Consider the following 16,073-nt stretch of genomic DNA (forward strand, 5'->3'; position numbering starts at 1 on the left):
TCAGGCTCTGTTAGAACTTATGCAGATCACTTGCTTTCCCCATGTCCCTTTGATTCACAGAGGCTGATAAATGGATGAAATTATTCGTGGGCATAATAAAACCAAGGCTACCTCCCAGCCCTGGTGGCAAAGGGTTCCCACGCAAAGAACCTGCTGGGACAGGTTGTTCCCAGCTCCCGCCAGGGAAGGGGTGGGGGGCGGCGCTGCACCTGGGGAGGAGAGAGAATCGTTCACTGGCTCTGCAGCCACCGCCAGGTCCTCAGAGGGACCGTCTTTGCATTCCTGGCACTGGGAGTGCCGGTGTGAGTTCACACAGAGGGCATAGATGGCATACTTCATGGCACAGAAGCTCCGGTAGAGTGTCAGGTTCTGACACTGGCTCAGGTGCGCAGGGACCGTGGCGTCAGTTGAATCTGAATTATAGAGAGAAACAGGCAGAACTTCAGAGATGCTTCTTTTTTTTTTTAATTTATTTTATTTTTGGCTGCATTGGGTCTTCGTTGCTGCACGCAGGCTTTCTCTAGTTGCTGTGAGTGGGGGCCACTCGTCGTCGCAATGCACGGGCTTCTCATTGCGGTGGCTTCTCTTGTTGTGGAGCACGGGCTCTAGGCGCGCAGGCTCAGTAGTTGTGGCTTGCGGGCTCTAGAGCTCAGGCTCAGTAGTTGTGGCGTGGGGTTAGTTACTCTGCGGCATGTGGGATCCTCCCGGACCAGGGCTCGAACCCGTGTCCCCTGAATTGGCAGGCAGATTCTTAACCACTGCGCCACCAGGGAAGTCCCAGAGATGCTTCTTTCAGGCAGGGGCTGCATGTTTGGCTGAAGCAAAGAGATGCCACCCTGCTAGTCCCCTAGGTGTTCTCACCCTCTCTCCTTTCTGTCAGTGTGACCTGCGTCCCTTCCAGGCCTTTTTTTCTATTCAACAACTTTCAGTCTCTTGGTTTCCTTTTCCCCACCAACCTCCCCTCTACATGTCTGTTCAACCTAGGCCTCGTGGCTATTTAACAAATCTTTCCCTTACATTTCTTAAATACTTGTTTTTCCTTTTTAAAAAAAATAAAACTTGAACTACATGTTTCGTCTACCTTTCGAATGCCACATTACCCAAGAGGCAGGCTTAAAATGTGTTTAGATTGAGAAATAAGAGAGCAAAGGTAACACGGTGTTTAAAAAAAAAATACTTGATATTTTTAGGAAAGCCCTGAAGGAGACATCATGAGAAAAAACATAAACTCTGTTGAGATTCCATACACTTGTTTAATAATTTATAATTTTTCATTAAAAATTTGTTTTGAACTTAGGAGGAAGGAAGGTTACCATCTTTACAGAATCTCTAAACATCTTAATCTACCCCTAATTCTTATCATAGCAAAAGTATAACCTGTTCAAAGAAAAAACATTAAATGTAATAAAGCAAAAAGAAGAAAAAAATACCACCCATAAGCCTACCAGCTAAACACAACCACTGCTACATTCTGGTTTAACCCCTTTAATAGTTTTGTGTACATGTGTATGTGTTTGAGTGTAACATTTTATAGACTATTTAATTTTCCTACTTCTTAAAAATCCTTTAGAGCATAAGCATTTGATTATGTTTCTTTACAAACGAAATCTCTGCTGGCTGCATATAGTTCTATTGAATGAATCCCTTGTCTAGGCATATTCCTCAAGGGCAGGACATTGGAATAGTTAGGGATGTTTTGCTACTACAATGCTGCAACAAGCCCCTTTAGGTATAGGTTTCCTAGTGATTACTTCTTAGAAGCTTGGCCTTGCCAAGGTCAGGGTAATAAGCAGAACAAAGTCAATACTGTTCTATGGCCTTGACCTCTTCATGGCATTATTGCCCAGAGCCAGGACTTGCAAGCACGCTGAGAGGGAGTGGCTCCTTACATTTTTGCCCCAGATGCCTCTCTTGCCTCACCCTAGTCCCAGCCCTATTATCACTCCTCTTTTGCCTTTTCCAAGTTCAAGTTCTAAGTATGTTCTGGTGGGTCACCAGGGATAGATTTCAAACACTTCTTTGGTAGCCTTTTGTACTTGTATGTAGAAAACAGAGAGTTCCAGTTCCTTCAGGAAATCTGCTAAACAAGTTGTCTACCTTTCCAAAAAAAATATAGAATGTAGTAACACTAGTTTTACAATTAGTGGTAAGTCCTTTAAAAAAGTAAGTCAAAGCAATATCTAGGCTGACAGACATCTGCTGCCATATGAGAATGTTTGTTTCTCTCAAAAGTAAGGTCCCTGGCCTGTGTAGTAGGTTGTGACCACACCATCATATGATTTTTGAGAGCAAAAAGAGTGAGCTTGTTAATGGGGACTTGAATTTTAAGCAAAGATCTAAGGTTAAAACAAGGCTTTGTTACTGTTTCAGGCAAGTCTTTCTTCTAAAAGAAAAACTCTAAAAAAAAACTCAAAAAAAGAATCTTCTAGAAGAAAGACTCTTTACCTGTTCAATAGACTATGAAGAAGATATGGGAGGGGGGCTTCCCTGGTGGCACAGTGGTTGAGAGTCCGCCTGCCGATGCAGGGGACATGGGTTCGTGCCCCGGTCCGGGAAGATCCCACATGCCGTGGAGCGGCTGGGCCCGTGAGCCATGGCCGCTGAGCCTGCGCACCTGGAGCCTGTGCTCCGCAACGAGAGAGGCCACAACAGTGAGAGGCCCGCGTACCGCTAAAAAAAAAAAAAAAAAAAAAAAAGATATGGGAGGGAAGGAAGGCACAAAATGTGCTATAAGAAAGCTTATGAAGCATGGAGAGACTCACCAAGAATTTGCATAAATACTGCCAAAGACAATGCTGTGAATTCAGAGGGCAGTTCCTAATTCTGTTTCAGTGAAATGAGGGTATGCTCATGGTTCCTGAGCTGGATCCATGAGGACAAAGGTTCCTATGGAATTGTTCTCATAGGATACCCAAGGCCTCACCAAGAAAGGGGAATGTGTCCCTGCATCTTGTAATCTGATTGTGGCAAACAGCGCTAATTTAGAGGGTACCTGCTGGACCACCCATCTTGATAGATCCCAGCAATCACATCTAGATAAATCTTGTGCTGTAAGAAACATCTGCAAGATTGTCCTAAGAGGGAACCTCGCCCAGGTCACTCCATCGCCGACTCACCATGCTCTTGCTGGGGGTCCTTGGCTGGCACCTTCTGTAGGAGCTTGAGGACATCTTCCTCCCTGAGGGCTGGAAGGTTTGTAAGGTGATGGAGAGAGTGGAGCACTGAGTGGCTTTCTCCACCATGTAAGTGACACAGGAGATCTCTCTTTGGTATGGGGTTGCTGAAAGGGAAAGTTGGGAGGATGGAAGGGGAGGCAGTTTATATAATTGCTTTGAGAAAGACCAATCTCCGTTCCCTCTTATTCTTTCTCTCTGGGCTGTAACACCACAGGTTTCACTTCCCCAAACACTAAATTTCAGTTGGTCTATGATAGAGGATAGCATTTATTTACCCCCAGGGAAGGACATTCATCAAGCTGGCTTTACTTGTCTAGTAAGGACCTAGGAAGGGCCTCTGTGCTCAGCAGGGTCTAGAAAGGGCCCACAGATTAAGCTTCCTAATTTCTGTAATTTTCCTAGCTGAGAGCTGACACGAGCTTCTCTGCTCTTCTTTGAGTCAGGGCCCCTTGCTACTTCCCCCAGCAGCCTACTCGACTTCAGAAGTGCTGGTGAGGTGGGTGAAGAACAAAATAAGAACCCAGATCCAGGGAAGACCCAAGGCTAAGTTATCAGGAAAACACAGGGCCGTGCACACATTTCAAGAGGCTGTTGTTGAATAAAAATGTGATCCAAGATAACACGTGGCTAAGAATGTGGACCACACTCACTAGCTGTGTGACTTTGGGCATGTTATTTAACACCTCTGGGCTTCAGGTGCCCCACTTTTAAAATGAGGATAATATTGGTGTTTATCTCACAGGATTATTATCAAGCTTAAGTGAAATCATCATGTAAAGGGCTTAGAGCAATGCCTGGTGTATAGTAAATGCTCAGGAGATGTGAGGTTTTGTTCTTGTGATCATTGTCATCCTTAAATTATCCTCTAGTTATGACCTTATGGCTATGGTGAAGATAATCACTACTTATGTTTCTTTCCTGGTTTAATAGTTGGAACAATTATTTGTTGCTGGTCAACACTGTCAACTGAAACCATTTACAGGGAAGATGTCTTGAAATGGCCACACGTGCAGAGCATGGGTCAAGTGTGCCCAGTGGTGGGAAGAGGGCTGGCTGTGCAGGGCCATACCTGCTCTGCTGCACACACCACTCCAGGACCTCCAGGTGAGCCCACAGCCCATCACAGGCATCCCTGAGGAGCTTATCACAGCCATGGTCCTGTGTTGATATGGGAGAAGAAAGAGATGCTGACTCAGGCACCTGGGGTCAGAGATGTGACCGACTTCAGGACCCTGCATTCTGCCTCAGCCCAAAGTGCCAGCACACTCATTTCTGGAGCAGCTTGGGCTGCAGAGTGAGAGTTACCTGGGTCCTGTGGAGTGTCTGGAGCAGCCTCTGGGCTGACGTTAGGCTCTGGCAGTGTGTCCAGCCCAGGAGCACGAGCAGTCGACTGAGAGGGCTGAATTCTCTATCTAGCAGGCAGCCAAGACTTGGGAAGTCTTCTTCCTTCAACAGGGTGAGTGCTGTCACCTGGAAGCCAAAGGAGGCTGCTAAAGGTAGCTCTGGGGACTTGCTGCTAATCAGGGTAAGAAGCTTTTTAGTATAGAAGGGAGGTTTCTGACAATGACAGAAGTGGCCAGTTGAATACAAAGTGTTTAGGAAAACACTAGACTGTAAGCTCCTAGAAGGCAGGGATTGACTTCTGTTGTATCCCCAGATCCTAGCATAGTACATAGTACATAGAATGAGGTTAATAAATAGCTGTTGAAGAACTTTTCTGGTGGTCCAGTGGTAAAGAATCCCCCTTCCAATGCGGGAGACGTGGATTCCATCCCTGGCTGGGGAACTAAGATCCCACATGCTGTGGTGCAACTAAGCCCGTGCGCCACAACTATGAGCTCGTGTGCCTCAACTAGAGAGCCTGAGTGCTACAGACCCCACACACTCTGGAGCCCACGTGCCACAACTACAGAGCCCACGTGCCCTGGAGCCCACGCACCACAACTAGAGAGAGAAAACCTGCACGCCACAACTAGAGAGAAGCCAGTGCGCCGCGACAAAGAACCCGTGTTGCAACGAAGGATCCTACATGCTACAACTAAGACCTGACACAGCCAAAAAAAAATAAATACAATAAATAAATATAAAAAAATAGCTGTTGAATTAAACTAAAGCTCAGTTGCAATCTGGAAGGAGAAGGTTAGAGTAATTAGAGTCCCCTGTCAGCTAGGCAACATATCGCTGCCACTGTCTTTTCTTCCTCACACCCTCCAGAAAACTTACATGTATCCAGCATTTCAGTGCCTGCCCAAGGACTGATACAAAATGCTGGCAGTTCTAATTATGAATGATACTGGTTCTCAGAGCCTTCTGGAACTGTGGGATGGACACAAACTAGATGACTCACTGCTAATTAAACTGCTTTGCGTTGGATAAATGAGTGCGAGAGAAAGGAGGAGTGAAGAAGCCTGGAGAGAGTCCCTGGGTAGTTGAGTGGTGGAGAAGCACTGAGTTTGACTTACCAGGATCTGCTCGAGGAAGTGCTTGCTGTTGCTCAGGCAGTAGAAATAGGCCAATTTCCAAGCCTGAGCTGGGTCAGGATTGGAGAACAAGGCTAGCATTGCCCGCTCAGGATCTAGATGAGCCGGTGAGACTGAAAATCAAACCAGATGGGGTTACTGGGGAACTGGACTCTTCTTTCCTAAGGGTAAAGCCCATTTGAAAAACCAATTGATATGAGAGTTCACTCTTTTAAAAAGTTAAACCAGGTTTTCTACACTTTTCTCTTAAAGACTCTTTACTTCTCTCAGTAGTGTCTGCAAAGTTCTTTTCTGCTATGACTATTACTTCATTTTTTTCTCCATCACTCTTTAAGCTATGAAAGCTGTGCTTTCATAGAAGAACATCTTGCCCATTTTTGCTTAGCTTCTCCCATTAGGTTTCCTGAACAACATGGAAGGGAGTAGGCTAGAGGGAGTCAGAGGGGTTGGGCAGAGTGGAATTAGAGAAGCAGTGCAGGGAACACACCTTTTCCCGAGGGTGTGGTCGTCAGTGGCTTTTCTGCGGCCTTCTCTGCATAGGTGTGGCCATACAGGGACACCAGGCCCCGCCCGGCCTTGTGCAGCAGGCAGCCGAGCAGCCGCTCCTCCCGCAGGGGACTCCCCTCCGACCTGCTGGCCTCCAGCAGTTCCTCACACAGGAGACGCAGCTCAGCCCCGAGCGGCTCTGCAGGGCAGCGCAGAGTCCGCAGGGCTCCATAGATGGCATCGACTGCCCGTGGGTGCCCGATGGCAGAACCCCGCAAAGCTCGCAGTGCCTTTCGAATGAGGTCCACCAGCGCCTTCTGCAGGGGCCAGCCTTGGAGGCCCGCGCCATCTTCCTCCCCAAGCAGGAGCTCCAGCAGGGCCTGTGCAGGCTGAGGGGCCTCCCGCAGGAGATCCCAGAGCAGAGAGACAGCTTCTGAGCTGAGCCAAGGGGGCCAGCTCTCTTGCCTCTGATTTCCATCAAGCACAGGGTCTGCTGCATCTTGTGCTAAGACCGTGTACAGCTCCTAAATAGGGGATGAAGAGAGGGATGGGCGCTATGTCCAGAATGTTATCACTTACACACCTTCATGTTTTCCTCTGTTCAGTGTATATATATGCATGTGTGTATATACAATAGTAGCAATAGCAAATACTTCTGTAGTAGTTACTATGTGCCAGGTCCTTTACACAGAAAAATTAAATTAATTCTTACAACCACCTTAGGAAGAAGACACTACTATTATCCTCGTTTTGAAGGTGTCCTCAAATCAGGGGGTTGAGGCAAAGAGGGATTTGCCCAAGGCCTCCATGCTCAAGCTAGTCACTCCCACCCCCATTGCCTCCGAAACGTGCACTGTCAATCTAAATCAGGCACTGCAAACTCATAGACCAGGTAACAGATGGGAATAAGACACTATGCCCAGCTCAAGGCATTTAAATTCAACTTTTAAAAGAACACTACAGACCAGTTTTTAACCCCTGATCTAAACCCCAACCAAGATTTTGGATACAGCCCATTCTTCATCCTTCCCTAAAACCTTCCCCAGTACCTCCAACTCACACAACTCTCCCTCTTTATTGGGCTTTCAATGTTCTTAAAATTAGTACCATATGGCTTAGTACCTAATTGTGCCATGTGTGTATTCCCTTCCTCCCCAACTAGATTGCAAGCCTTTAAAAGGCGAGATATCTGTAGCCTATAATTTGTTTGGTAGGTTATTTCCCACACTTCAGCACCATTCCTGTGGGTGGTACTCAGGGATACCTGTTCATTAACTGCCTCCAAGATGGTCACAGGACCATGAGTCCTTGACCTAATACAAGTGAAAGTCCCTACCTTAAATCCTATTGTGAATATATCTTCAGTTAGCTGGTGGCTGGGTCATGAAGAAAATAAGTATTGAGCCTCAGAGCATCCCTCAGGCACTTAAGTATAGATCTAGTTAAGATTTTGAATCTGCTCCCAGAAGGTGGCTGTAAGGATTAGCTTTAACACATTCAGTGCACCTGTTACAGAAAAGGTATTCATCAAATACATACTAGTTCCTTTCTCCCTTTATATTCCCTGCCACATTCTGGTGAAAAATTTAAACACCTAGTTTAAAACGAAGTTAGGTATTCCTTTTACATGAAATGAAAAAAAAAATTAATCCTCAGCTATAATTAGTACTTCTGGCCAAGCTACTGCTAAGAATTCTACAATCAGATAAGTTTCCCCTATCTCTAAATTCCCCTCAAGGGGCCTCCACCTAGCCTCGTCTTGCCTGAGAACAGAGAACTGCCAACATCCTGGGGACCTGTTTCTGCTGGATCCCTGAAAGCTGAATTTGTTGAGTGACTGCAAACCTGGGCAGACAGATCCAGGGCCCTCTCTCACCTTGAGGATGTCCTCTGGGATGTCACCTGGGAGGTCTTCTGACAATAAAAGAAACTCAAGTTTTCTCCGGAAGCCAGCTGGAAGTAACTTCTAGAAGAGTCATAAGAAGGAAGCATAGATATTAAGCATATGCTTTAGCTGACAATTATAAGTAAATACTTCTTTCCGGTTCATCTTATTTCTGCTGTTTTCTCTAAGATAAAGTACTTCTGACCATTAAATTCCTGGGTATGTCTTCAGACACTTTTCTTTATAAACGGAAACAGCTAAACTGAACACATACTCCTCTTAAATACTAACACTTAAATCCTGCACTGTTTAGCCTCAAATGCCAAGGCTTGCTTATTTCATGTGATGTTTTGCCTCTAACTTGAAGTCCTTCTCCAAGACTCTCCCTTGCAGTGTCCAAAACACCCAGTTATGGGTAAGCTGGGATGGAATGGCCCACATGATCCTCTTTTGGCCTAAACCCGTTTTTGGTATTCATTTTTAGTTGGAAAATAAAAGTAAAGGGGGAGAGATCTAATGTTTATGAAACACTTATTATGTGCCAGGTACTATGTGCCATATTTTCATGTGTTTTTTAAAATCTCACTATATCGCTAAATCAAACAAAACTATAGCATCAGGATGTTTTTAAGAATAATCTTCAGAAATAATGAAATGGTTAGGAAGTATTTTCTAATCATTTCAAGCATGAAAAGGAAAAAGTGACCCCATTGTTTGTTAATGAGACAGGACATCAGAGACTAATGCATAAAGGAAGAGAAAGCCTCTGACTCTTCCTGCACCTGCTTGTTTCACAATAACTTCCCCTCACCTGGTCCTTAAAACTAAAATGATAGTCCCCCCTTTCTCCAGACACAAATACAAATGAGATGAAAGTCTGGGACTAATTCTGACAAGCACTCTTTTAAATCAGAGACACCTGGGCTTCCCTGGTGGCGCAGTGGTTGAGCGTCCGCCTGCCGATGCAGGGGACGTGGGTTCGTGCCCTGGTCCGGGAAGATCCCACATGCCGCTGAGCGGCTGGGCCTGTGAGCCATGGCCGCTGGGCCTGCGCATCCGGAGCCTGTGCTCCGCAACGGGAGAAGCCACAACAGTGAGAGGCCCGCATACCGCAAAAAAATAAATAAATAAATAAATAAATAAATAAATAAATTAGAGACACCTGTAAATCATGCCATCTGAATGCTTATATAATGCTAATGATTGGAAGGTGTAGAGAAAATTCATTCTGGCAAGCTGAAAGTTAGTGATTCTATCAAGGACTAAGAGGAAGGAATAGATAAGCCCAGACAGCAGCCCCTTAATAAAAGAACTGGTTAAGATTTTAGGACTTTCATTAAAATCCTAAAGACTGACTAGCTTGTATCTTTTTTCTACTCGTGTAATTACTTTATGCATATGCAGGGTCATAGACAACTAACATTCCTAAACCAGGCAAGAATTTGCCAATGTTTCTAAGCACAGATTTTCTTACTATAAAAGCAAGGCATGTTCAATGCAGAAAAAGCAGAGAATACAGGCAAATGAAAACACACATACACAACACACCCCCCCCCAAATCTTTCCACTGAAGGAGAACTATAGTTACAACTGTGTTCTAAGGGTATTCAGACCATTTTCTACATATGCATATATGCATGCATAACAAACATACTGTTTTCTAAAATTTTTTTTTCTTCACATAGCAGAATATAAACATCCTCCCATATCACTGAAAATTCATTTACCACGTAATTTTAATAGTGCCATGGTATTTTACAAGTAGATTAATCAGTCTTGGATTGTGGACATGGGAGTTGTTTCTATTTTTCCTTTATTAGAAGCAGCATGCTGTGAACATCATGCTGTTCACGTGATAAAAGATAAAAGGGCATAAGGCAAAAATGGATGAAGGAAAGGGAAAATGGAATCAGTTTCAACGAATAATTCAAAAGGAGCTTTTGGCAGCAGGTGGGAGACTGTAGCAGGAGCAGCCAGCAAATCCCTAGAAGATGAAGGCCAGTCCAGGAAGGCCAAGTACCTAGAAGACAAAGTCCAGTTCTGGCTTTGTTGAACTACCTCAGGAACACATTTGAAGTCTTAGTCCTTGTATTAAGTTTTAAAACTCTCTGAGGTTCTTGTATAAAGTTTAAAACATTCCCATGACTTAAATTCCCTCAGTTTAAATAACTGAGGTACTGGAGCTTTAAGGACCAAATGATCTTCAATTCTGGGAAAAACAACACTTAAGTCCGTGAAAAGGAGCCAAGGAAGTGAAATCCACCTCCTGATCTGGTTGACCAACTGTCCAGAAATTTAACAACAACCAATCAGCCATAAAGTAAATAAATACCCTCTGCTGAGGCAAAAGTTCATCTGGCTTGACAAATTCCATGTTTGTACTGAAAAGCTCCTTAGTCAGTAACAATAACATTTGTTATTTTTTTTCTTTTCTCTTTGAAGATACTACTGAATATTTTAGCTGAAGATGTCTCTTTTAGATCTGAAACTACAGCCAACTCTAAAACAACCTGGGGTTGATTATTTTTCAGTTTTGCTTCTTTTCCTTCCCTCTCCTGCTGAGCTTTTTGTCATTTTTTTTTTTTTGCTAGACCATTACCAAAAGCCTGGATAATAAATACATTTAGATTAGTAACTTCTGGTGCTTTTTGACAGCTATGTGAAGAAGGGTAAGTGTCAGGCCAAAGCAGAACTAAAGACAAAATTCATTCTGATGACTGAGAGAAGTTAAGAAGGAAATTAGGCTAAATTATAGACATTTACAAAATAGAATTTATGGTTTCTTGTGGCTTACCTGGTGGCGCAGTGGTTAAGAATCTGCCTGCCAACGCAGGGGGCACGGATTCGAGCCCTGGTCTGGGAAGATCCCACATGCAACAAAGCAACTAAGCCCGTGTGCCACAACTATTGAGCCTGCGCTCTAGAGCCCGCGAGCCACAACTATTGAGCCCATGTGCCACAACTACTGAAGTTTGCATGCCTAGAGCCCATGTTCTGCAACAAGAGAAGCCACCGCAATGAGAAGCCTGCTCGCCACAACTAGAGAAAGCCTGTGCGCAGCAACAAAGACCCAATGCAGCCAAAAATAAATAAATAAATAAAAATTTAAAAAAAGAATTTATGGTTTCTCAATTTTAAGTCTATGTAGGCTAAAAATATTGTTGAGGTGGAAAAAGCAGAGGACTGATGACTCAAAGGCAGAAGACATTGGTTCCAGCTCCAATTTTGCCAGCTAACTTTAGGGTGTGACCCTGGGCCAGTCATTTCTTTTCTGAGTCAGAGGTTCCTCACTTAAATCTTAAAGTCTCAGGTTTAATACAAAATTGCCTGAGAATTTTTTTAATGGATATCAATTTCTGATAATTAACACATATTTCTAAAAGTGCTTTGAATGGTAATTTTTCTTAAAAAATAAAAAACAAAAAACCCTTCCTTACAAGTTTTCTTTCACTATTAATTTACTCACTTTGTTTTCATATTTGGTAACTTTTATTTCAATTCATGTGAGTTGTTAAATAATTAATGACGTTTAAATCTATAAGATTTCATTGTACTGGACTAGTTAAAATAAGATTTTTGGATGAACAACTAAGTTTCAGCTCGGCGCATTCTCCCTTACTTGAGTATTATGAGGATTAGACTTTATTCACTATCTTGTCACTTTCACTGATTTCTGCAAAGTTCTGTTTGGGCACAAGACCCACAATAGTATTTAACACAATAGTATCACCTCAGATGGTAGGTTAGTGAATTAATGCCAATGTAAGTTAGTGAATTAATAAATGAATTTAGGTAAAGAGACAACAATAAATACTTAAGCCATTCTCACTGTCAATACTGAGAAAGGAATATGACAAACCTCAAAATAAAGCAAGCAACAGACAAAAGGGAAATTTCATTAACTCCTTCCAAGTTCTTTTCAGTCTTGGCCTCGGGCGAAAATTTTAAATGTAAACCTACTTACCTTTTCCAGGGCCAACCATTTTTCCAGTACAAGAAGCCAGACCCAGGCTAATCTTTGAGGGTTGATATCCTGTCCACATCTGAGAAATGTAAAAAGAAAAAATTTCTAAACGAAGAGTTTCTACTGACCTTTTCTCTTTTGTGATCCAAGATTTAGATTTCACTACTCAGTCTGTTTTAAACCTGAACCGGCAAGACATTGTCCTGAGAAATTTTTGAATGTATATGACAGATCAATAAAACGAGAACCAGGGCTTCCCTGGTGGCGCAGTGGTTGAGAGTCCACCTGCCGATGCCGGGGACACAGGTTCGTGCCCCGGTCCGGGAAGATCCCACGTTCTGCGGAGCAGCTCAGCCCATGAGCCATGGCTGCTGAGCCTGCGCGTCCGGAGCCTGTGCTCCGCAACGGGAGAGGCCACAACAGTGAGACGCCCGCGTACCGCCAAAAAAAACCCAAACCCCCCAAACAAAACAAACAAACAAACAAACAAAAAAACGAGAACCAGAACAGAACTAGCAGCTTTCATAAAAAAAAAAAAAAAGTCGCAATTCTACCTCCACCTCCCTATCTAGTCTTTAAAAACAAACTAATATTACACAGAAAACCATAAGAGCAAAGCTATCTGAAACAGAAAACTTGAAATCTTGAAAACAGAATCAAATAGTCAAAGAAAAAAGGAACTTCATAAAAATTTATTTTTAACTCTATGCCAGAAACAGAATTATAGGAATTCATAAGCCTTTCTTTGAAGTTAGTAATTTAAATTAGATAGCAATTGGCTAGAATCCAAATTTAAGGGAAAAAACAAAGGAAGAAAAGAATCATGTAAATCTCCATTCTATATGTGTTAATACAGTACTTTCTCATAAGTAACTGCCAGAGTAAGGAAAAGTGAGGGAGAGACTGTACGTTTAACTCCTATACCACTAATTGTTAATAGCACTGCCAGGAAGAACTTCATTCAAAATTCAGATAGAGAACATTGGTTGCCAGAGGACAAGAGGGGATCAATGTACAAAGAGGTATTCCCAGGGAGCAAGGGAATTCTTTTGTGCTGATGAAATAGTTCTGTACCTTGATTATACTGGTAGTTATATGAGTCTAAGAATGGATAAAGATACACAGAACTACACACATAAAGGTGAATGCAGATTGGGACTTCCCTGGCAGGCCAGTGATTGGGACTCTGCACTTCCAATGCAGCGGGGTGCGTGGGTTCGGCCCCTAATAGGACCCCGCATGCCCTGAGGTGCGGCCAAAAAAAAAAAAATGAATGCAGATTTTAAAAATGGTGAAAACTGAATAAGGGCTGTAGTCTAGTTAACAGCACCAGTGTCAATTTCTTGGTTTTGATATTTACTATAGTTATATAAGATGTCACAATTGGAGGAAGTTGGGGAAAGGGTACTCTTTGTATTGTTTTTGCACTTCTTGTGAGTCTATGCTTAATTATTTCAAAATAAAAAGCTTTAAGTGAATTCACTTCTGGTCCTTTGTTAAAGCTACAACAATATCTTCAATTTCACAAGCAAGAAGGGAGCAGGTTTGCTCTTTTGGGGGTAAAGAAAATGCTTTTCAACGTAGTTGCACTATCTACTTTAATGATAATAAACAAGAAATGGTGGTTCCAGGTTTAAATACCGCTCCAGATGATAATTCAAAGCCAAACTGATAAAGTAATAAATAGGCATGTATTATAGAGGTAAATTTTCAGAACATGTGAAATACACTCTACCTTTGTTAATTCTTCAGAGGTGAATGAGTGAGGCACGTGGACCAGAGCTCAAGTATAGAATCTTGTGTCTCCCGCCCTGTGACTGCCTGGCAGGAAGACAGAGTTCCCTTACCTCAGCTGACTGGGACACATGACCAGCGCCTGAAGTATATCTTCCACCTTCTTTGGGATATCCCCTTGGGCCTCGTGTAGCTGAGGTACACATGCCTGTGCCAACTCCCATTCTCCTCTCCGAAGGCATTCACAGAAAAATCCAAAAAGCTGCTTCTGAGAAGCAGTTTCCTCTTCTCCAAATGGATGATGCATTTTCCCAGCACAGAGTGCAGGGAGATAGAAAGAGATGAATTACGCAAAACACACTGTCAATTTTCTCATTCGTGGAGTACCTCCTACAAACAACACACACCCGAGTCAGAAGAAAAGGAAGGAACTATATTTAGACAAACTAGCCAGTACTAGCAGCACTAGGAAAGGCGGGGCTTACTTTTCTAATTAACGTTGTAAATTTGATTTGACAGGTTACTGTCTCTTTTGGGAACTTCTACCTTTCCCCAAGGGGTGAATCCCATCTCTCTAGGCGCATCCAATATTTAACGAATATTAATCGTCATATTAGCCCGCGGCGCAGACCCGAAACTCCACTTCCGTATTTCCTCCTGAACTTTATGCTTAATCCGGCTCCAAATCCCCAGGTGGTAGCCTCTTTACGGATGAGAAATTCAGCAGGAACCTCCCTAGTTTGAGCCCTCTTTTAAGGCAGAGGATTGAAGATCAGGAGAGGAATCTGTGTCGGAACTGGAGGGCAGTTGGGATTGGGGCTCAGGGACGCTCCCTACCGGGGTCGTGGAGAGCGCTCCCGCCTTCTCTGGGGCGCCTTACACTCACCTGCTCCCGCCGCCCAAATCAGCAGAGCTTCCAGCGCAGCCATGTTTGAGCTGAGTCAGGTGACAAATCCCGTTCAGAAGGTTGAGGCGGGGAGAGGATGACGACTGACAGCAGCTACTCTAATTGGTCAATCGAGGAAAGATGCAAATAAAGCGCCATATTTGTTTGGGTCACGTGACTGCACCTCCGCATTAGAAGAAGCTAGGAAAGAGATATCAGCTACCTGGTTTAGGACCACCGCTCACGGTTTTGACAGATCCTCCGCCCGTTAATTGAACTGTGTGCTAGGGCCTACTTTAGAAGCTGAATAAGATACGGTCCTTATCCTCAAGGAGATCACAGTCTAGTGAGGGGGTGCAGGTCAATAATTAGGACGCAGTGGGCTAAATTATAAGATAGAGGTATGCACGGGGAGATAGGAGCAAAGAATGAGCAAAAGCCTTTCTCAAATATAATAATCTGAAACCGAGTCTTAAAGTAACGGTTTACCAGTTTGCTAATCACAGCTGCTTTTATACTGAACCTTCTGTTTGGTTTCCTTGGTGTTCTTCAACTACAGACTCTCACGTTTCCCCATTACATGTTTTCGGTTTGAGCAATTTCATTCAGCATTTTCCAAACTATTTCACCACCAAAGTGTGGTGAAAAAAAGCAAACCAAAACAAACCAAAAGCTCTCTTCCAAAACCTCTTCGATGATTGGTGGATTCTTATCTATTCCCAGAAAACTAACATGTCTCTCTGGTCCATTAATCAGTTTTTAAATGAAGTGACGAAAGAAAGAAGAGAGAAAATTACAAGCAAGTTTTTTCCTGGCTCATATTCTCCTTGCTGATGTTCCTCCACCGGATTTTGATAATCACTATATTGAGAAGTTGGGACTCGTAGACTTATTACAGAATGTGAACTACAATTCCCAGCAAGCAGCGGAGCCGACCTGGGCCTGTGCCTATCTTTTATTGGATATTTCGCCAGGGTGACGACCCAACCAGTGCTTCGTTTGTTGCTTTGCGTCCCTTTCGGCGGGGAACTGTGTGAGGGGTAGGGGAAACTTTGAAAGTTGGATGCTGCAGACCCGGTACTGGAAAGTTTCATGTGGGGGGCGGTTTGGGGAATTGGGGTGCGCTCATTATTTCCTGCTCCCTTTCTGGGCCAGTGTTGTTGATATCGGGGGAGTGGAGAGTCACTCTTGGGTGCAGGGCACGCCCCCTTAGGTCCATAAAGATCTTAACTTGAGCCCCGCCGCAGATCTGAGGCGTCTGGCTTTCCTTTGTGGGGGACGCTTGGAAGCTGCACCTTGCTGGGAAGAGTTATTGTTAGGGGACTCTGGGGTGATGTTTTCGCCACTTGATGTCCACCCGTCTTCCCACTTGTGGGCAGTTTGAGGTCTAGGCAGGGGAGCCCGTCATTAAGGGAAGTTTAGTGTCTGACCCACTTCAGATGGTGTTGAAGAAGAGGTATTT

At 43.8% G+C, this 16,073-nt stretch overlaps 1 protein-coding gene across 2 annotated transcripts in view; it reads right to left on the bottom strand.

Moving 5' to 3' along the window:
- Positions 1 to 14,032, bottom strand: part of ZFYVE26 (zinc finger FYVE-type containing 26) — a gene marked incomplete at both ends in the record, with an annotated part of 65,105 nt that extends 51,073 nt beyond the window's left edge. For both annotated transcript variants that reach the window (XM_079699599.1, XM_079699598.1), the window contains 9 exons: positions 210 to 413; positions 3,117 to 3,280; positions 4,246 to 4,334; positions 4,482 to 4,646; positions 5,639 to 5,769; positions 6,144 to 6,666; positions 8,019 to 8,108; positions 11,992 to 12,070; positions 13,839 to 14,032. In XM_079699599.1, coding sequence (XP_079555725.1) covers positions 210 to 413; positions 3,117 to 3,280; positions 4,246 to 4,334; positions 4,482 to 4,646; positions 5,639 to 5,769; positions 6,144 to 6,666; positions 8,019 to 8,108; positions 11,992 to 12,070; positions 13,839 to 14,032 — 1,639 coding nt within the window. The remainder of the gene's footprint in view (positions 1 to 209; positions 414 to 3,116; positions 3,281 to 4,245; positions 4,335 to 4,481; positions 4,647 to 5,638; positions 5,770 to 6,143; positions 6,667 to 8,018; positions 8,109 to 11,991; positions 12,071 to 13,838) is intronic.
- Positions 14,033 to 16,073: the final 2,041 nt, after the last annotated feature.

This window comes from Hyperoodon ampullatus (assembly GCF_949752795.1).
Source record: "Hyperoodon ampullatus genome assembly, chromosome: 3".
NCBI lineage: Eukaryota > Metazoa > Chordata > Mammalia > Artiodactyla > Ziphiidae > Hyperoodon > Hyperoodon ampullatus.